This window comes from Nilaparvata lugens, chromosome 10, assembly GCF_014356525.2.
Source record: "Nilaparvata lugens isolate BPH chromosome 10, ASM1435652v1, whole genome shotgun sequence".
In the NCBI taxonomy this organism is placed as follows: domain Eukaryota; kingdom Metazoa; phylum Arthropoda; class Insecta; order Hemiptera; family Delphacidae; genus Nilaparvata; species Nilaparvata lugens.
The window spans coordinates 6,222,362-6,244,873 of NC_052513.1; the positions used below are offsets into that span (position 1 = coordinate 6,222,362).

Below are 22,512 nucleotides of genomic sequence, written 5' to 3' on the forward strand. Positions count from 1 at the left end.
TATTATTTCAATTGGTATATCCATAGTTGAACTGGTTAGGGTTCTGTTACTATAGTTAAATACAAGGTCATTTTTAGGTTAAACTTGGGGTGACTTTGTGCCAACATAAAAATAATTGTGATATTATGCAGGATATGGTGCAAATAAAATTAAAAATATGAGAAATATCATGTATTCTACCTAATATAACACAATATTTACCTTGCTTAAAATGAATACGTTCTCAATACTAATTTTTTGTTGATTCTGCAGCTGGAGCCAACATGTCTCGACGCTACAAAAGAGTTTTAGGCAGCAGAAACTAAAATATTTTCAATAAACAATTTGTAATTATTTGAAGTGGTTTTCATTTGTTTTCAATGACATTATTCATTTTAAAGGTTAACAGTTGGTTTCACTTTGTCTAACTCTTGAAAATGAACTTTTTCCATATTTTTTTCAAAGTGAGACAAAGGCACCCCAACCACTGGTTGACATTATCTCTTATTTTTACAATATCTTTGTTAAAGTTGAGAAAAATACTAACATTTTAGAAAGAAAAATAATTTTCAAACATTGCAGAATACAATAAAAATATTGCAAGAAATTTGTTTCAACTTAGGTATTGATTTCAAACTCCCCAAAATTGGGACAAATTCGCCCCAGTTTACCGGTAGTAGATATACTTGAAAATGGCATTATAAGTCGAAGCATGTGAGAAATAAGTTTTAATTTCTATGAACATTTAAGTTGGCTACCGTATGTAAAGTTACATCCCTAACCTTTTCACACATTAAAACTTGAAGAATAATCTGTAAAATAAAGGTTTTCGAGGTCCTTTATTCCGAATTATAATAAACTGTAATAATAATCAACTCTAATAATTTAATATTAATTAAAGTGATGTAATATGTGGTTTGAATTTTTCCAAATATTTTATACATTGTACACCTCTTGAAATCTCAGTTTATGCCTATATACATACGCGGTAGTTGTTTTTATCTAAAAAATCGATGCAAGCTATTATCTATTCAACAGCTTTCCTAGGAGATTACTGGACCATCATGTTTCTTGGTTTTACACAACAGTGAGTGGTTGAGATATCTAAAAATGTGTAATTTTCTTTTATCACGGTATACATGGTATAGTATGTCTATATGATAAAAAACTGACAGAATACTGTATGCAAAACCCGAGGGAAATTGGTAGACTTACAACAATATTAATTATATCCCCGGCAATTATTCTTGGACCGTGGGGATAGGACACTCCCAATATAGGCATTCTATAAGATTTGTTTTCTCTTATAGACTAACTTATCCCTTTCAGAAGTTAATTCAAGAACCTATATTCTATTATTTTCATCTCTCTAAAAATCCCATAGATTTTGAAAATAATTAAAAAGGCAAAGTTTCTTGAAATTCAGTCCACAGTATAGGCCTACAGGATTCATGAACATCAGGTTTCAGGAAAACCTTGCCAACTATAGCTGTTGAATTATTCAAATAAGAAGTTTTAAATTGATTTTAAGAATGCTACTGATATTACATGATCAATAATTTTTAACATGTCGTTTTTAGAGCAAAAGAAAATGAGTTATTATTCTAATCGTGTCACAATAAAAATGTGGTTTGATTTCTGAAAAAAATTTCTATTCAAAAATATTGCGACAAAAGTGATGCCACTCTTCCAATTTTCGATAACTTGTCATAATTATAAGTTTTTTATAGTGTTTTAGAGAGACTGAATTATTTTTGTATTGAGAATTAATATGGTGTTATTCAAATGAATCAAAGTCTTAGAAATAATTCATCACGGTATCTAAAAATCAATGTATTTTTCTCACAATTTTTTTTATGTTGGTATTGTTTGAAGTTTTGTGTTTGTGTATTACGTTTGGCGCATAATGGCGGATTTTGATGAAGGACGTTTGAGAAGGTTGTATAATTTCTAATGGTAAGCGCATTTACATTATTTGATTCATTGGTTTCGGCTTTTTATATTGTTTGGATAACTGTCTAATTCTAATTTGATTTCAACGACTGATATGCTGGAATGTTTAAAACTTCAAGCTATTTGGATTTCATACTTGGGAGCTATTATTGATGTAATGATCTGATTAGTATCTAGTTGTACAAATAAAACAATAATTTATTTTTAGGTGGATTTTTAATTCAATATTCTAAAATTGAATGTCTTTGTTCAGATTGTGGCTTTATTTTACGAAAGGATGTCATAATGAAATTATGAATTATCAAATGTAGAAAAGGTTATGAAAAATTACGACATAATATCGTTACAATAAACATAAAAGCATGTTTACCGTTTTTCTAGGTTATAATGTTTATTTATATTTTTTATCAAAAATATATTTTAATTGGAAAAAAACACTTGATTGATTTGCAATTCTATCAATATATAAATATTTACATTTGTATTTTTTCAAAACGTTAATGCAAAAATGATTTTCTTTTGTTCCTTTGTCTTTGAATCTATTTTTATTGCGTTGTATGTTGAAATTATCAAAATTGTTTTATTTGAATTTGAATATTTTTCCATTTTAAATTCCCATACTACATTTATGATTAAATTGAAAACCTTTTTTTGAACTATCCAATTTGTTTTGTCATGATAATTTCTGCGCGTCATTTTAAAGGTTAATTGATCAATAATCGTACTGTACTTAGGGATTTAGGCTATTCCCAAAATAACCTTTTGATTTTTTCTTTTAGAACTATTTTTTATTTCTCATTTTATTCCAAATAAGTTTGGTCACTAATTCAATTCCCATTTCAACCTTTAAATCTGATTAACCTGAGGCTAGAGCACCTAGCCGCAAGTGCTTCAAAACTATAAAAATTATAGCCAAGAGTCTTTTTTGATTGTCATTTTAAAAATTCAATTGTTATTAACAAGTGATATAACCATTCCTTGTGAAATTACAAAGACCCAGTTGCACAAAAGATTGTTAAGTGTTATTCATGATTGAATGTCACGAAAACCCGTCAGAAGAATTTTTTAATTGGTAAAAGAACGCTCCTCTGATTGGCTTGTAAGGCACTTAATAATGTTTAAAGTTTAACAGGATTTTGTGTAACCAAGTGAAAATCATTATTTAAATTTACCAATGACTGGTATTTTATATCAATATTACATTAGTAAAATGAAGGACAATGGTTATGGTTCATATTAATTAAGCCATGGGTTCAGTCATGTAAAAAAGTTTGGTTTTCATAAGGTCTCTGCTATTTCAACCATATTAAGAATCAATTCCTAAGCAACGATTCTAGACTCGCGGCTCAGTCGCTAGCGGCTGCACTTGTCTGCGAGTGAGTGGCTACAGCCATCATTATATACATGTGCACAACCGCTCATAATACACAGCCGCTAGCGACTGAACGACTATGGCTATGCATGGCTAGATTCTCATAGTTATCGCTTAGGAATTGGACCTCCAATAACTTTCTCTTACCTTTGTTATATCATATTCTACAAATTAGATATGGTCTAATGATGTTTTATTGTTTTTTCAACAGGGTTTTCCTCTATGTGTCTATTTTCTATTCTGCTGTAATGTAACAGAATTCATGTTTTGAAATTGCCGAAATTTAATTATACATCACCGTTTTTTTTACTATTTCAGAAACAATGTCAAATTACAAAATAGACGATGATGCTTTAAAAGCAGCAGCAAAAAGAGGCAAGCCACCGGTGGAGATCTACAGGCCGGGAAGTGGTCCTTTGCCGCCTCGGAAGACGGGGCGAGGAGACGATGAAGTGCCTGACACCATTTTGCCACAGAAAGAACAGAGGAAGTTTGAAGGCAGCGGCAGAGGAGGAGAAAGAGACAAACCAAGAGGACCCGGTGGTGGAGGAGGAGGAGGGGGTGGACCCTCATCGAAAAACCACTTGGAAGTGAGCAATATTGTGAACGCATTGATAAAAGTGCAGGAAGGCCGGCGCAACAACGTGGAATCCCCACATTCAGCCGGCGAAGACACACTCAAGAAAAATCGAAACAGAAAACCAGAATCAAAGTTGTACGTTGCCAAGCATTCGCAAAGTCAACAGAATCTTGACTCAGACAATGTACACGATAAGTCTGTTAGGAACAATAATAGAGTGAATAATAGTTTCAAAGAGGGTAACAACAGGGTTCAATCAGATACCACCAACTCGGTGGATCGGAATCAAAGTGTGAAAGGGAAGGACAGAAATAGGGGCGGCACAGTTTCCGATGATGAGAATTCCAATTCGCAATCTTTGGCCAGTGGTCGGAATACTTCGGATAGGTCAAAGAAAGTCAGGAATGATAGAAGAAAGAGGGAGAAACGTAGGGGAGGTGGTGGCGGAGGTATGAGGAACGATGCCAACCGGCAAATGAATGGCTTCCAGGAGCATCAACCCGAGAAAACATCGCAGCCCTCCTCCCGCGGGCAAGAGAGTGTCGCCTCCGATAATAGTCATACCTATGAGTCGAGCAATTCGAACTTTGAGCATGCCAACAACAATATAAACACGGACAGGAGTATGAGACACGCGTCCGAGCCTCGAGTGATGAGTGCCAGTCATCATTACGGACATCAGCAGCAGCCCTATGATAACACCAACAGATCGACCAGAGATACTCATAGCATGGAACACAATGATTCCGGCTGGACTGGTTATGGTGGCGGTGATAAGGCAAAGCCAAGGGACAATAGAAGACACATGGGTGGTAAAAATCATAAAACTAATCATCATAGTAACACGGAGATTCCGCCTCGGTTCCAGAAGAAGAAGCAGATGGAGATGAAGCAAATAGGCGCCGATGATTGGGACGGGTCATCGATGGTAATACAGGCGAGTAGTTCAGCGGCGGCTATGTACTCGTATCCTGCACCCACCCACACTGTGCCACCCCCTCCCCCACCCACCCACCACCCACCGCTGCATCACCCACACGCCGCCATGTACCGCGGACCCATGCCTCTGTTCGCGCCGCATGCCCACCAGCTGGGGCCCACCTGGCACAACCAGATGCCCCTGCCACGCGGTCGTGGTCGCGGAGGTCTGCCGCCCCGCCCTGACATGCGCAACACCCGCTCCCTCACCCCCGACCGCCTTATCTACGCAGACGATCACCGCTACAACATGTCGTCGCTCCAGGACAACTACCCATCTCGACACTACAACAACAACAACAACCATCACAATCCAGCAGTCGATGACTCGAAAAAAGAACACCCTCCCCATCACCCCACATCTGTACCACCTCCAACCCTCCCCCACCAGACCGAAAGCTACAACTACAATCCACAGCCAGCAGCCAACCGACAACTGCAGGTGCAATCGACATCTCAGCCAGCGATTACTAGCCACAAAGTCGACAATGATGTTCGCAAAGTGGAGGAGCCCAAAGTTTCAGCAGGCAACAATCAGTCAGCACCCACCGACCGGCTCCCCGAATCTCCTCAGTCTAATAATGATGATGCCGCCAAGGTTCCGGCCTCAAATTCACTGGTAAGTAATCAGTCAATACTTGAAACTTAATCATAGAACCAAAACTGAGTAATTGAACATTATTTTACTTACCACAAAATTCCTCTTAAAAGCAAAACTTGAATTTACCATACTTTCAAATGCAATGACAAAGAAAGCAGTACATTTTCATCCTTTAAACATTGATCATAAATCATGAAGTGAAACACAATATATTATTTTTAATGAACTGAATTAGAGATTAGACAGTATTCAGCATTGTAAAGTACCAACATACTATTGTAATGATTGATAGATATAATACATTTTTATAATCTTGGAAGGTGAATAATTTTAACATGATGTTCTCAACAATTAAATAAGTTTGAGACATTATTATTTAATATAAAAAACTATAGAGGGATCATGTGTAATCATAAATTACAATACAAAATCTGTAATACTCTTAATTAACAAACTAAACTGAGTCTTTTAATCTATTATTCAATTATTAATACAGTAATGGTGTATCTTGAAACTTGATTGATATAATTGCGTCTTATAACTTCTATTACAGTGCATTACAACTCATGATTCAATACAATTTATTAGTTGAGTAGTATTGATTATTCATGGTCAGGAATAAAGCTGTTAGTGTAATTGTGCAAACAGAATAACGCTCTTCCACTTGATCATTTGAGCGTTATCGTATTGAGTCATAACTTGAGTCACTATTCATCACCATCAAGTCACAGTTTTCTTTGATAATAGTATGTCATTTACTTAGTAATTGTTGTTTGCTTATTGAAGAAACTAATTACTTTTCTTTGCCTTTATTTTTATCAGTTTCAGTTATTATTTGCCTCTAAGATGAAATCAGATAAAACAGAATATTTAATTCTGATTTCATTGAGTTTTAAAACTTCAAATTAATACATTCTAGTAATTTATAAAGGAGAATTTAACATTTTTCAGCTTCAAATATATATTTTCATATTTGGACTTGTGTATAAATCAAAATTTGAAGAAGGAACAGGTTTGGGCTGTGCCTTTTGGTCCTTTTCCAATCATTTAAATGATTTGTGTTGTGTGATCATTGAATAAATAAATAACTAAATGGTAACTGTGTAAACAAAATGTAGACTTTAATTACATGACCAGTAAGCTAGTCTAGATAAACTCTTGGTAAATATCCCCAAATTAATTTTGAGTTTTTTTGCTTCTGTCCTAATTGAAATAAATATATTTCAAATAAGAATTTGTTTAGGTGCAACCCGCATGAAAATTGGTTAATTTACACATTTGTATCTCCTGTCATTAATTTGTTAAACTCACAATCATAATTTTATCAAACTTAAACTGAGCTAGAGCAGTACAAATTGGATTGAGTTGTGTTGGCTCGGATTTCTCTGAATAGTCTAATTTAATCTAGCTCGATTTTTCTTCAACTACTTTTATAGTGTAACCGGTTCCTCTTATCAGTCAAAGAAGCACATAAAACCCATGTAACGATATCGTTATCAATATACACTAGACTATATAAATTGTAAGATAACAGTGTATGCAATTGTCTAAGAATAGCACTTATTACAAAATGTATGTCTGATCAATTTCCTTTTTTAATGCAATCTAGGATTGGGTAGAAGAGATTGAAAGAACCGAAAGACTTCAAGCTAGAAGCGATCTTTCACGATCGACATCAGCGACAAGCCTACATGAGACTTCGCCCAGGCCGAAAGACCAGGGAAGCATGCGAAAGAAGCGTGAACCCAGACGAAAAAAGAGGTAATTTTTCTCAAAAATTCTCCTTGTTTGATTAGAAAACAAAATTAAGTTTAGAGAGAGCTTGTGTTGTTGGATTGTAATATTATTTTTTGGCAAGAGTTGAATTGGAATCAAAATTCTATTTCGAATTATAATACTTGTTAGTTAACAAATAAGGAAGTCTAAAACAAATGACCTATTTCTATAAGATTCATTCTATTTTTATAGATGTGCTTATTCTTTCTCCATTTTTCGCTCAATGCGAAAGCACTCTTTGATTTCAAATTGAAAATAATCTTCAAGATAGAAGATAATCATAGTGATTATATACAGGGTGTTTACGAACTGCCTACCAATACTCTAGGGCATTGTTCCTGGGTAGAAAACATATCTACATATCATATTTAAATTGTTAAGTTACTCACACAGCGGCCATTTTGCTTTTTTCACTTATTATTTTTTTCTGAATAATGGTTAAACATACGAAATTGAAACTTTGAACGATAATTTATAACAACTCGATCGACAAAGCTAGAAAAAAATTGGGATAATTTTTCAAATTCACAAAATGGGGGCCATTCAAAATTTTGTTTCTTGAATAACTCAAAAACTGTTGATTTTACAAAAACTTCACAAAAATAACTTTTTTAGTAAATTTAATTGCCTATCGACTGGTACCAAATTTTTTAAAGATTTGGCCAATATTAACTGAGATATGGCAGCCTTAGTGATAGGTGACCACTGAAAGATTGTTGCAGTGCAAACCAAGGCATGCTGATAGAGTCGTCTCAATGATGCAACAATCTCTATTTGCATTGTATATTGATTTTAAGCGATTTTAGGTCATCTTAAACAATAAAATAATGTTGCATAACCCTCTAAAGGTTGGTCACCAACCACTTAAGCTGCCATATCTCAGTTTATGTGTGTCCCAAAAGTATGTTAGGCAAACCAACTCCCGTGTCCTTTACAAGGTTCAGGAGTTTCTTCTCTATACCAACATCCCATTCCTCACCTGGTTGCTTACAGCCAAACAGAGCCCTTCTTCTAGCTCCAAGACTTTTGCAATCCAGTATGATATGCTTAGCAGTCTCTTCAGACTGATTACAAAGCCTACACATCTGGCTTTCATTTCTGAGTCCAATTGTGTGTAAATGTTTCCTGAAGTGGCCATGTACAGTTATCAGGGCAATCACCTACTTGACCTGATCTCTACCCAGACTCACCAGCCAGCTGGTGAAGCGAGGGCTTGCATCTGCCAGCAGCCTTTTGCCAAGTGCTTGACCAGGGTGACCCTGCCATTGCTGGTGGTGGTAAGTCCCTGGACCATTTACTTATTGTGTGGAAGGCAGTTGTTTTACTTATGCCACAGCCCGGCTCTGGGCCAAGAAATTGCATACTAGAACCCCGCTTAGCAAACTCATCTGCATGCTCATTACCTCCAATGCCTACATGGCCAGGTACCCAACCAAGATGGCACAGAGTTGAGCGTTGCAAGCCTGCTGGGCGTTTTGTGGCACTCACACAACAATTTGGACTTGATTTCATTGGAGTCAAGAGCCTTGAGGGCTGCCTGACAGTCTGACAGGATTACTTTATGCTTATTGCGAAAGCGCCTGGCAATGCCTATGTTGGCACAAGCCATGATGCCCCAAATCTCTGCCAGAAAGATGGTGCAGTGTTGTCCCAGACTTGCATAGACTTGTGTTCTAGGTGAATCACTGTACACCTCATAGCCAGATTTCCCTTCAATGAGAGAACCGTCTGTGTACCAGACAAGGTTGCCTCTTTTGGGATAGGGCCCTTCCTCAGACTTCCACTCCTCTCTAGAGCAGAATTTAACAGAGAAAGGATTAGTAAAAACCAACTCCGTGCTCATGACATCTGACATCATCTCAAGCACAGGGCTGTGAGCAACAGCTTCGGCGATTGTGCAGTGGCCTGTTCCAAACAGGCCTTCTCTCCATTGGCCTGCAACTTTCAGTCGATAGGCTGATTTCTGTGCCTCTGCCATAATAAAAATGTTCAATGGCAGTAAGCCAAGAGCTGCTGATGGGCTGCTCCTGAAAGCTGCAGTGACTAGAAGTGTTTGCATCCTTTGTAGACTTGTGAGTTTTGCTGTGGCTGTAACCTGGTTAACCTTTGTCCACCCGACTAGTGATCCATAAGTTACCTGAGGCCTTATTACTGCCTTGTACAGCCACAGAGCTATGTGAGGCTTTATCCCCCACATGGTGCCTGCAAATCTTCTGGTCGTCATAAGCGCCCATTTAGCTTTATGCAGTGTATTGTTTAAATGATTGTTCCAAGTCAGCTTGTGTCAATGGTCAGCCCTAGATATTTGACTGTACTTGATACTTCAAGCCGTGTAAATCCAAGTTTCAACCTGGAGAGAGCCTCCAGGTTCTTTTTCCTTGTAAATGGAATGACTGCAGTCTTCGAGGGATTTATACTTGGTCCCTCTCCAAGACACCAGTCATTAACAATGTTGAGGTTGACGTTCATGACGTCAGCAACAATGTTGGTGAACTTTCCCTGTACCATGAGGATTATGTCATCAGCATAGCCCTGTACAAATACACCTTTACTTGTAAGTTCATTAAGAAGACCATCGACCACAAGGTTCCACAGAAGAGGTGAGAGCACACCTCCCTGCGGACAAGCCCTCGCTGTCGCAATCACCATTGACTCACCTTGAAGATCAGTCATGATCCGCCTGGAGCAGTGCATGGCCTCAACCCACCTACATATGGCAGGCTCAAGACCACGCCCCCGCACCACCCGGACCATGGCCTTGTAAGTGACATTGTCAAATGCGCCCTCAATGTCCATGAAGGCACACAGAGCAATTTCCCTGGCAGCAAGGCTGTCCTCCACCCTGCTCACAATCTGATGCAGGGCTGTTTCACAGGACTTGCCAGGCTGATAAGCATGCTGATTCCTGTGGAGGGGAGTGTCTGAAAGCACTCCCTTCCTTAGATGTCTTTCCACCAGTCTTTCCAGCGTCTTCAAGAGAAACGATGTGAGATTGATGGGACGAAATGATTTTGCAGTTGAGTAGTCTGCTCTTCCACTCTTTGGAATGAAGACCACTCTACTGAGGCACCAGGCTTGAGGGATGTACCCATAGGCTAGACTTGCTCTAAAAAGTTCACACAAGAGAACTAGTAGAGCTTCTGGTCCTTGCTGCAGCATAGCTGGTATTATACTGTCCCCCCCAGGAGATTTGAAGGGGACAAACTTGGATATGGCCCATTTAACTTTGGAGAGGGTGACGATTCGCCTGGCTAAAGTCCAGCTTCCAGGATCAGCTCTTGGCCATGAGCTCATTTCGCTGTTACCAGACATGCCTGAGCAATCACTCTCAAAGATACAATCTGGAAAGTGAGTCTCAAGAAGAAGTTTGAGACTTCCATCAATTCCAGTGGTATATTGTCCCCCTGGTGACCTAAGAGTTCCCTAGAGGCCAATTAGGCTTGAAGCTAAAACACGCTGCAGTCTCGCTCCTGCACTGAGACTGTTTACCTCTTGTGTAAATTGTCTCCAAGAGTTTTCTTCAGCTTTCTCGATTGCAAGGCTGTATTCTGTGAGTGCCCTGTGGTATGGCTCCCAAATACGGCTCCATTTGCAATGGTTATGAAGCTTCCTTATAGCCACCCTTTTGTGGTCAAGGTTAGTAGCAGTCCACCACTTGGTAAGTATTTGTCTGACTCTTTCCCTGCCGAAATGGGCAACTGTCCTGAAAACAGCTCATGATTGCATTCTGAAGGTCAGAAGAAATCTCATCAATGTCTGCAAAGCAGGTAACCCTCCTGCCCAATGACCCAAGTTGAGACAGAAGGTCAGACTTATAGAGTGACCAATCTGTTTTCCTTGGATTCCGATAGCAGGAACAGCTGCCCTTGCTTTGCATGTCGAAACAGACATACCTGTGATCAAACAGAGAGGCCTCATGACTTACATGCCAGTTGTCAATGACCCTTAGGAGTCCTTCTGAGCAGAATGTAATTTCAATAACCTCAATCCGGTTTTGTGTACGTTGGAACGTCATGAACGTTGGACGTTGGACGTTGGAGTTTCTCCCCGCTCTGGTCTCTTGGGTTTTTTTCTCTTTGGCCCTACGAAACTTTGCAGGGTCAAAAGCCTTGCCCCTCTCATGAAGTTTAGCCTGAATGGCCGCCCTTCTTTGAGCACTGGTGAGATTTGATCTCTTCACCCACAAACTGCTCAGCTGCTGTATTGCATCCTGGGGGTTCTTGCTTTTCTGGACTTTTGAGGAGCTCATCCTCCTCCTCCAATTGGGATGGTGTGATAGAGCTTACCTCTTCCATATCATGATCAGTAGAAGCCTTCTCAAGGTTAGCCTCTAAGTAAGAATACAACAGTACCTCCTGTTTACCTGAAGCAACCATTTCGGATTGAGGAATCTGCCCTTATGGGGCAGATCCCGATGGGTTTGAGGTCGAGGCAACTTCCAGAGTTGCCTCAGGGTTTGGGTTTGGTTTTGGTTTTGTAGTTTTTTCTTTGTCCATGTGGTTCCCACGAGCAGCTAGGGAAGTACAGTTGACCCAGACAGAGCCCTGCATGTCCAGGCAAGGCTATGTATTGCAGGAGGGCGCCTGGTATCCTGCAGGCACCGATAGTGGCACCATGTATAGAAGGCCTGGTACCATCCACCCATCAGCACGGTCAACATAACACCTTGGTTTGGCCTGAAACAAGAAAGAGGGAAACGAAGAAAGAAAGAAAGGAGAGTGAATGGCCAAGGAAGGCCGACAGATGGAAAAGTTAAGAATGAATGGCACACAGCTAAGTCAATGGAAAAATTGCCATTCTAGAATTTAACAGTTCCAAAGCATACTAAGAAGGAGAAGAAGGGTTTTGGATGAAGGGCTTTGGAAAGGGGCCCCTTTTAGTCGCCTCCTACGACAAGCAGGGATATGTGGGCAAATTCTGGCTTCAACAGATTCTTGAGTCCTATGCTCGACTCAAAGCTCCCCCAGCCCACAGGGGGTACTCAGTTAATATTGATCCAATCTTGAAAGATCTGGTACCAATCGATAGGCAATTGAATTTACTAAAAAAATGTATTCTTGTGAAGTTTTTGTAAAGCCAACGGTTTCTGAGTTATTTAAGAAACAACATTTTAAATGGCCGCCATTTTTGTTTTATGAATTTGAAAAATAATATCATAATTTTTTTTCTAGCTTCGTCTAGTTATAAATGATCGTGCAAAGTTTCAATTTCGCATGTTTAACCATTATTCAGAAAAAAAGTGAAAAAAACAAAATGGCCACTGTGTGAGTAACTGAAGACTTCCGGACTATTTAAATATGATATTTAGATATGCTTTCCACCCAGGAACAATGCCCTAGGCTTAGAGTATTGGCAGGGTTAATAAAACTATCAAGTTGCCCCGGAGAAAATTTCTATTATTGATGTATTGGAAAAATCAATATGATTCTGTGAGGTTTCCAAGTATTATGTATTCTTTAGTTTTCTATACTATAATAAAGGAAAGAACTGGCTTATACACGTAAGGAATAGGGAATTATGTTTGACGCATCATCACGTCTAAAATATACTCAACTGATTAATTTGAAATTTTGCATATAGATTCTTCATTAACCGAGGATGGTTATAGGCCTATTTTCAAATTTCTATTTTTTATTACGTCAAGTTTTCATTTTGCAGTTTGAAATAGACCCTTGCGAAGCACGGGTTACCTACTAGTAAATAATAAAGTGGGATCATTTTAATGTGAATTTGCATAAATCTGAATAGAGTTTATTTAAGCTTTGATTATTGACTACCATTATATGATTTCTTCCTTTGATCTTAGCCTGAAACCAAAAGCTTAGGGATGAAAATTTGGATGTAAACTAACATGCAACTCAATTTAATTTTTATCTAAATTGACAACTTTAGAATTTACTTCTTATCTATCAATATCAATAGGTTTGTCTTGTGTCGTAATAACATCATGAAAGGAAATAGGAGCAGCTGATGGAATATTATGTTTTTTCGATTTAGTTTTTAGCTGATTTTGAAACATGAAAATATCAGGCCCAGTAGCACAAAAGCATGTTCAATTTCAATCAGGATTAAATTTCATGAGAATTAATCAGAGCAGGGTTTTTTAAATGGAAGGCTTCTCTGATTGGTTCTCGTGGTATTTAGTCTGGATTATGAATTAACAGACAATGCAACTGTCTCTTTCAAGGCCATGGCTGCGTACAAACATAGAGCAACAGAGGAACCAATATAACAGAAGCTGAAGAAATTAGTCGCATTTCTATCACCTCACAATGAACATTACATTCAACTACCATATATTTGGAGAGATCGATTTTAAATTTCTTTTGCTATCATCCGGTCACTTTCTGAACCTATTCTCCCAGATGTTCCATGAATACTGCAATGTTTTAAAATAAGGTCGCCAAATTTGGTAACCCAGCTACAGCTATTATAATGTTTTTCATTTGCTCACACTTTCTTACGTTTTCAACAGACTATAGAAAACTTTTTTCTGATCAGCTGCTACTTGAGGGACCAATAATCCTTTCTCTTGGTAGTTGAACGAATTTTCCAGAGTTGAGACCTGTTCCAAAATAATGTTTTTTGTTGCAAGCACAATATATTCCTGATTTAATCAAAATCGTTAGAGCCATTTTCTAAATCCGTCCAACATAGAACGCATTATTTAGCTTACATATATCCATAAACACACATATTCAAACAAATTGCTTTCTTAGTATAATTATTGACTTCAATGATTATGATTTCATTCCATAAGAGCTTATTTCACATAATAATTACAGCTGGCATCAAAAGCAGAAATGTCAAACATGATTGAAATTGAAAGAGTAGCGATCATCAACATTATTCAACAACCCCATTCTCTATTCTCGTTCCTCGCACACAGGCTTTGCCCATGTGAGGAACCTTCTTCAAGTTTTGTATGTGTATATTCTGTATTGTTAGTTTCCTAAGAAGAAGAATAAAGATAATTTGAATTTCAATTTCAATTATTTCCTTCATCTGATCTAAAGTAACCAGATTATAGTAAGATTCACATCAATGTGTCAGCATTGTTTGAAAGGGGAGCATTGATGCTATTAATGAGGAATACTGACAGTCAACGAACTGTTATACATATTTTCCAATATTTTTATCGAAAGCTACCTTATAATTTCTTTGGTAAAACAATCAATGTTTGGGAATAATTGATTCCTGAGAAAAGCGCCTTACTTCTATGCAAGATATTCTCACATTAGGAAAAGCAACAACAGCTATTTGGCCGTTTTAATAAATAACCCCTTTCTTTCGCCCAAGTTAAATGTTGGCCAAATTTCCTCATTCTTTACAGATTCCACAACGGACACTTCTGAAGTTTTAAAAATACCCCTTCAAGCAGTTTTCGCGATCTGTCGGATATACAAACAAAATTAGTCTTGATAGAATAGGATCAATTGATAGAAGCCACTCCCGTCATAAAAGTTTGTTTTATGAAAAATATAAATTATCTATACTCCCAGGAATAGCGATTGAAGAAGCAGTGCCCAATCAATTTGTTCTCGATAAATGCATTTTAATTGATTCTTCAACTTGGTGCCAACCTAATGAAATAATCTCAACTTAATGCCAACCTGACAAAATTATTAATTGGTCACCAGTTATCAACTACTGTTTCGAATAGGTTCTCTCTCTAGATTATAGTTCTATAGTAACATATGATATGGACATTTCTATTATAATTAAGAAATTGGGAGAGGAAGAATATACATGCTAAAAGACGAACTTTGAACCCTTAAAAACCACCCTTAGAGTTGAATATCGCCAAAAGATTTCTTAGTGAGCACCTAGGACGTATAAGGAAGAAAATAATTAAAAATCTCAGTACCCTTTTTTAAAAAATATATTATCACGACATGTTTCGGTCAATTATGCCATTTTCAAGTGATATGAATTAAATAAATAAATACTAATGGAAGACTCTTATTTTGATCATATGTTAGTGTATTCATATGTTTTTATGAACTAGGACTGTAAATTTTGGGTTTAAATTCGCATGATTCTATCAAAAATGGGGTTATTGGTGTCTAATTGGATCAAGTTTATTATTTTATCTCTGTTTAATTTTGCTGCTTTATAAATATGAAATTCTTCTTTGACATTCAGTTTTTGACTTTAATTACCATAATTAAGTATTTTCATATTGGAATTTATATCTGTAAAATTATGGCCTGAATCTATCAAGTGTTCAGCAAATGCCGATTTTTGTGTATAATTTTTAGATTTTAGTGCTTGGATATGTTCTCGAAACCTGATATGGAAATTTCTACCTGTTTGCCCGATATAGAATTTGTCGCAATCACTACATTTAAGTTCATAGATTCCAGATTTTTTAAACTTATCTTGCTGTACATTTAAATTTGATTTCTTTTTTATCAGTTCGAATGCATTATTTGTTGTCCTATAACCTAGAATGAATTTATTTTTTGTAAAGGTTTTTCTTATAGCTTTATTAAATTTTGTGTTATATGGAACACAAATATATTCTTTATTTCCTACATTTCCTTGATTATTTTGAGTTCTATTCTGTATTAATTTTCCTTTTTGTTTGTGAATCATTCTATCAATAGTTTTGGTATTATATCCATTTGTTATTGCCATATATTTTATTATTTTCTTCTCTTTTCTATAATTATAATTTGACATGGGAATATTTATTAGCCTATATATCATTGCATTGAAAGTTGAAATTTTTTGTTGCCAAGGATGATTTGAATCTCTAGGAATAATACAATCTGTATGTGTGGGTTTTCTATAAATGCTAAAATCATGTTTGTTATCTTTCATATTAATCGTTAAATCAAGAAAATTTATTTCATGTTCTTGAGCTTTCATAGTGAAGTAATTCATATCACTTGAAAATGGCATAATTGACCGAAACATGTCGTGATAATATATTTTTTAAAAAAGGGTACTGAGATTTTTAATTATTTTCTTTATATTTATATTACAAGTAGCCCTATACAGGAAAGAGATAAATAAGACGTATAAGGAAGCTATATTCTAAGTTTTGTTGCAATCCATCCAATAGTTTTCCAGAAATCGTGATCAGTGAGTCAGTGAGATAATAATGTTATAAGTATAGATAACTTGGTTTTAGCAATGCAAAATGAATGCTATGAACTGGTAAAAACAATAGACTTATTATTCTATTTCATTTTTGCAGGCAAGGAGGACGTAATGAGCCTACTGAGAGGTAAGACAGAGCTAGTCGTTTCTTGATTATTATTTCAAACGCTAAATATAGAATATTCGCTGTATTGGATTAGGTGGCATTCTTGTGTATTTGTGAATGAAGTTTCACTAAGATATATGTGCTTCATTGAAATGAAGCTTTATCATTCAAGATACTCTTTTATATTTCTATTAGTAAGGTATGCGATTCCGATTTAATCATTCAACTTTGAAATTTGTTGCGTATAAAATTTGTTCTCTAGACACAGCTCTGGTTTTTTATAGATTTTCAGTTGTGAATTTTCATTTGGATCTGTAACAAGTAACTCGATATAAAATTTCATTTTTGGTTCGTATGTGAAAAACGCTTTCTAGATCGCTTAATCTAAATATATTTCCACAATAATTAGTTTCAAACATTAGCTAGCACTTTTCATTGTGGTGGTGTGGTGTTCAACTCATTGAACAATTACTTTGCAGGTCTTTTAATTGGGCTGGGTGAGTATTGACTTTCAATACAAACCAATCGTAGAGTCAAATGTGCAAATTTAAATATTCATTTTATTTTCTTGAATAAATTATAGCTTATCAAATTTTATTGTTTAGTCAAGTGATGATTAATAATCCCGTGATGTAAATGGGATTTTGAATGCATAATTTCAAAGTTTCCTTTGTTAACCTGGTAGAATATCTTAATTACTTCGAGTTTTCAAGACACATTGAAAAAGTACACTTTATAACTGAAGAAGACTCCATTCAATATTTTAATTAATCAATAGAAGTTGTAACTTTGAATTTATTTGAAAAGCCCACACTTTTATTATTTGAATTATTAGGATGCAGAAACTGAGATATACCCATAAATTGGATCATAGAATTAGTTTATGATTACAGTGATGAGCCAGGTATCTCATCCGAATTTTTATTTTAAATGTAGCAGTAGCCCTTGAATGATCAGATAAACATTTCCCTATTTTTTATGATCATTTTTTGTATGTTGTGAGCAGGACTACCTATTTAGGAAGTTGCGAGTGATGGTCAACTCAGAACATGTGAAAAAACCTTCAAGTAAACTCATTTTTCTTGTTGAAACTTTTAACGATGATATATAAAATTGAATATTAAAGGATTTTATTGTGTTATGATGTGTAGTAAACTGATAAAACGAGATTAAACTTATACGTTTAGAATAGAATACATTTATGAAGTCTTTTTATTGAAGCTTCAGTCTCAACTTATCTCTTCCAATATTGAAAGTTACGAGACAGATACGTAGCTTGGATTTAACATTGGGAGATAGGAAGTACTTCAGCGTAGACCTTTAAACGACCCTTGAAGACCTTCAAACCAATCACAATCAGATGTGTTTTACTTCTATGTGTATTTTGTAATGTATTTTGGTGAATAAATATTGTAGTTTGTAAAAATAAAATTGTTGCTGTTTTGTTGTAATGGTAGATTAAATTGAAATAATTAGATTTAAATTGTTTTGGGTGGTTTAGGAGTCCGAGCCGTGACAGCAGACGTGATCGAGGTGGCAGTCACGAGAGCCTGGACCATTGTCAGTGGCGCAGAGGCGAGAAAGAGAACCTCTCATGGCGAGCGAACAGTCACGACAGAAACGCGAGCGGCAGCAGCCGACACAATAGCGCGGAACGCTGGCAACACCGCGGCAGTCGTAACAACAGTGCTGAACGCTGGCAACACCGCGGCAGTCGTAACAACAGTGCCGAACGCTGGCAACACCGCGGCGGAGGCAGCAGCCGTAACAACAGCGCGGAACGTTGGCAACACCGCGGTGGCGGTGGAAACACCGAGTGGTTCAGAAGTGGAGGAGGAGGCGGAAGCGGCAGAGAAGGAAGAGAGGGGAAGGATAGGGATAGGAGGGGCAGGTACAGGAATGGCAGTAGAGAGAGAAGGGGTGATCGCAGGAATAGGAGAGGAAGCAGTGAGTTGTGGTCGAACAAAGGCTCTGAGGAAACCAACTGGCGTAACGAGCTGAGACCGCCTGAGCCCAGGCCTGGCGATACTCTCGAACAAGCAGCAGGTGCGTAACATACCATTCTATTATAATTTAATCATCCGAGGCCCGATTTCATCAAAAACGAGAACTATGTTCAAGCGGCAGTTGGATCAGGCAGATTCTAAATTGGTTTTGTAATATGATATTTTTTTGGCTTAGAACCCACTGTCGCTCAAAAATAGTTTCCGTTTTGGGGAAATCGGGCTCTTGTGTAAAATAACGTTTTGATGGTTGAACCTATCAAAATTAGACATCAAGCTTGTTGAATAATAATAGCTTGTCAACTGAATATCCTGTTGTCAACTGAACAAAATTAGAAGGAATGCTGATCTGGTATTATATAGTTTGGTTGGTTGTTATTATTAAAGTTTTCTTCAGTTATCGAATTGATAGTTTGACACCATGTGGGACCGGACTCCCCTAGTAGCTCTAACTAATCCATCAGATGCTCCAATTTATTAGTACCTCCATAGTATATCAGCTCAAAAACTGACTCCATACTGGATACCAAATAACTAAACTCCAGGAGACTGTTGCATGTTAAAATACAAACTAATAATATTGATAGTTAGCTGGTTATTAGAATAGAAAATTACTAAATTTTAGCTTGTATTTTTACATGCAACAGGGCTCAGTTGGTTATCAGAAGAAAAACAGACTTGAACAACGTTGTAATCAATTTTTTCATCTTTCAAAACTTGTAGTTGATTGAAAACTGCCTTTTATGTGTTGAGATCTTCCTTTACAATGTCCTCTTCAGCTGGTTGTTTCTGTAATTTCCACTTCATTTTCGTTTCCACTGAAGATCCTCATCAACTCGATTGTTTGTTGACGTTCATCAATTCGTTGCATAAAAGAATTGAATCAAAGCAAATGTTGAACTGTTTGTTTATAGGTGTAGCAGCAGCCACTAGTAACCCCGCCCCCACCAGTCAGAAGTCACCGGGCATCCTGGTGCTGCCTCCGTCCAGCTCAGCCTCACTGAACACCAGCTCACCACGCGCCGCCACCTCCAAGCAGCAGCAAGGCCAGCAGCCGACTGAAGCACCACCAGCAGCTGACGACACGTGCTTCAAGCAGCCGCTTCCCCCTCCACCCATCGCCGCGCATGCGCAGAGACAGCTGTTCAACCCAAACAACCCCAACGAGCCCATCATTGTTGCTTCGTCGCCTGGCCTCAGGGGCGCGGCCCCTCCCATCAGCTCATCGGGACCCTATGACACCGGCCAGTATGCAGCAACACATGGCGAAGTCGATAAGTTAGTATCTTCTCTTTTCTATCACACGAGTTAGTCATCTTTGTTAAATCGTCTACGTTGATTAAATACAAAATAATATGTATGTTTAATACATCTACGTTTAACATTAATCTACAATTTTACATTTTGGTATGGCTGCATTCATTATGATGTGTTTCATTCGGGGTTTAAACGAACTGCTGATCTACACCAGTTTAAACTGAGATGGTGCATATGGGCTTTGTATCTGGTTGCACTTTCAGAAATTGATGAATTGATTTTATGTGAGTAAAATTAGTTCTACTTGGAACTTTTAAATTGCATTTCATGAAATTAGTTTTGGTTGGAGAACACAAAATTTTGGGATTTTCCTTGTGTTCCAAGATTTTGAAGTGTAGTTGATTGAAAAACGTAGTCTGTGTTTGCTTTTGGACGCAATACTGATTTTGATAATTTTTGTTTGAAGGGGTTTGAATTGAAATTTTTGACTGACTCTTATGTAAAAATATATTTTTTTAGAAGTAATAATACTTGTATTCACACTTGTGTTGTGTTATTAGATGCCGAAATGTGCAAGACCAACAGATACTTTCGGATATAGGAAGATGCGAGTTCGAAATTGAAATGATTCTAGCAAATGGTCACATTGTCCACACCATGGAATGGAGGTAAGATCACTCTTTTAGTAGATTTTCATCCACTGAATCAGTATTGTTCAAGAGAAATATCAGACAAGTAATAGAATAGAAGATCATGATGGACCTGGAAGTGATAGAATTTGAAACCGTCCATATTAATCAAATTATTAACTTTTTGATAAGAACTACTCTTATTTATCTTGAAATTGAAAAATCAAAGCACCCTTTTTTAAAAACTTTTTATTCATGACATTGTTATTTTCAAGTGAGTATAATCAAATTATTCTTATCGGATGGGCACGTTAAACTGTCGTTCCCGACTGATATATAATAGTCGTAAGGCCCATTGACGGACCTATATTTTCATTATAAACTCAGGGAGGTCAAACTTCTGTCAGGAACCCACCAATAAAAGCCATATGAATATTTAATATTATTATACTTGAAAATTATACCTTTATTAAATAATTATATTTTTTTGCAGATACAAGCTTCTTGAAATGCAGAAAGTGTTGTTGATGACAAAGATGAATTTCTGTCAAGAAAAGAACATCGAGCAACGCATTTGGAAAGCGGTGTTCCATAATATTATCGAATATCTCCGCAAAATGATGGCTGACTACCCAGATACTACAGACCGATGCATCGATCAATTTAGCTTTTATTGCATTCTTAAACCTTTTTGGGCACTCAATACATTTTATTTCAATAGGAAGAGAGTTATAAGCTCTTAATCCGCTATAATGTGGCCCTTTCTCTAAGCTTGCGGTTCTGTGTTGCGGGTACTGAAGATGAACTATCTGGTTTCTAGTATTGTAACTATGATGGATATGACTCTCTCTTAATATCTTCTCGTTTTTCTTCGTCATAGTTGCAATTTCGAGAAAGTACAGTGCAGGAACTGTTAAAATGCTAAGTCTTCTAAAAGAGTTTTTACAAGATTCATAAGGCTTCAAGTTGTCGACAATTCTGAGGGCTTTTTTTTGCTTTTTGAAGACAGAATTGAGATTATTTTTTCCACTACCCCAGAACATTATGCTATATTGAATTATCGACATTAAATAGCCATGGAAGACATTCAATAGTGTTTTTGTTCCAACTATATTCTTCAGTACTTTCAAAGAGAAGCAGACACTTGAGAGTTTGTTCAGAATGTGATCCACTTGATCATTCCACTTGAGACAGTTTCTGATTCTGACTCCTAAAAAGCAGACTTCATCATGAACAATCTCATCCATCTTTTGGCTGATTGTGTCACTCAACTTACTGGTCTCAGTCAACTTGAAATCCAATAATTTGGTTTTGTTTATATTCAAACAAAGACCGTTAGCCTGAAACCAGATGTTCATTTGATTAATAGTCTCTTCAGTCCTCTGGACAACTTCTTCCCACGTTCCAGTCACAATACTTGTGGTATCATCCGCAAAAAGAAAGACATTGGACGTGATATTGTCTGGAAGGTCATTCACATAAATTATGAATAACAAAGGGCCAAGAATAGATCCCTGTGGTACACCGCAGGGTATATTTCTCCATTCTGAAAAATAGCTTATCCCATTGTTATCATGTAACTTCACTTTCTGTTTCCTATTCAATAAAAAACTTTTAAAGAAATTTAAAGCTGAGATATCCAGGCCATAATATTCCAATTTGCAAAGCAACAGGTGGTGATTAACCATGTCAAAAGCTCTGGAGAGGTCGCAGAAGATCCCCATTGCATGTTTTTTCTGATCCAAACTCTCCAGCACATCATTTACAACATTAAAAACAGCATCCTTAGTTGCATGACCTTTGCGAAACCCATGTTGATTTTTGAACAGGATGTTATTTATTTCTAAATATTTTGAGAGTTGTTCATGTACAACTCTTTCAAAAATCTTGGAAAAAACTGGCAAAATTGCTATTGGCCGATAATTATTTAGTTCTTTCTGATCCCCTTTTTTGAATAGGGGTTTCACAATAGCATATTTCAGCTTACTTGGGAATTCGCCAGTTTTCAATGACAGATTTATAATATAAGTTAGAGGTCCTGATATCAGATGTTTGGATGCTTTTATAACTGAAGATGGAATTTCATCCCAACCCGAGGAGGGGGAGCTGTTCAATCTTGCTATGATACTCACAACACTCTTCTCAGAAACAGTTTTGAAATTGAATGTAG

At 36.9% G+C, this 22,512-nt stretch overlaps 1 protein-coding gene across 1 annotated transcript; it reads left to right on the forward strand.

Moving 5' to 3' along the window:
• The first annotated feature begins 1,952 nt into the window (after positions 1 to 1,952).
• LOC120348889 (uncharacterized protein DDB_G0287625-like) lies at positions 1,953 to 21,085 on the forward strand. The gene is made up of 8 exons (XM_039436603.1): positions 1,953 to 2,086; positions 3,623 to 5,481; positions 7,073 to 7,224; positions 16,445 to 16,474; positions 17,955 to 18,499; positions 19,371 to 19,734; positions 20,274 to 20,381; positions 20,836 to 21,085. The coding sequence occupies exons 2-8, from the start codon at positions 3,628 to 3,630 to the stop codon at positions 21,083 to 21,085; spliced, it is 3,303 nt and encodes a 1,100-aa protein (XP_039292537.1). The 5' UTR covers positions 1,953 to 2,086; positions 3,623 to 3,627.
• Positions 21,086 to 22,512: the final 1,427 nt, after the last annotated feature.

Coding starts and splice junctions, on each gene's coding strand:
- LOC120348889 (XM_039436603.1), top strand. CDS start 3,628: ATGTCAAATTACAAAATAGACGATGATGCTTTAAAAGCAGCAGCAAAA. Junction 7,225..16,444: donor GAACCCAGACGAAAAAAGAG/GTAATTTTTCTC, acceptor TCATTTTTGCAG/GCAAGGAGGACGTAATGAGC. Junction 18,500..19,370: donor TACTCTCGAACAAGCAGCAG/GTGCGTAACATA, acceptor GTTTGTTTATAG/GTGTAGCAGCAGCCACTAGT.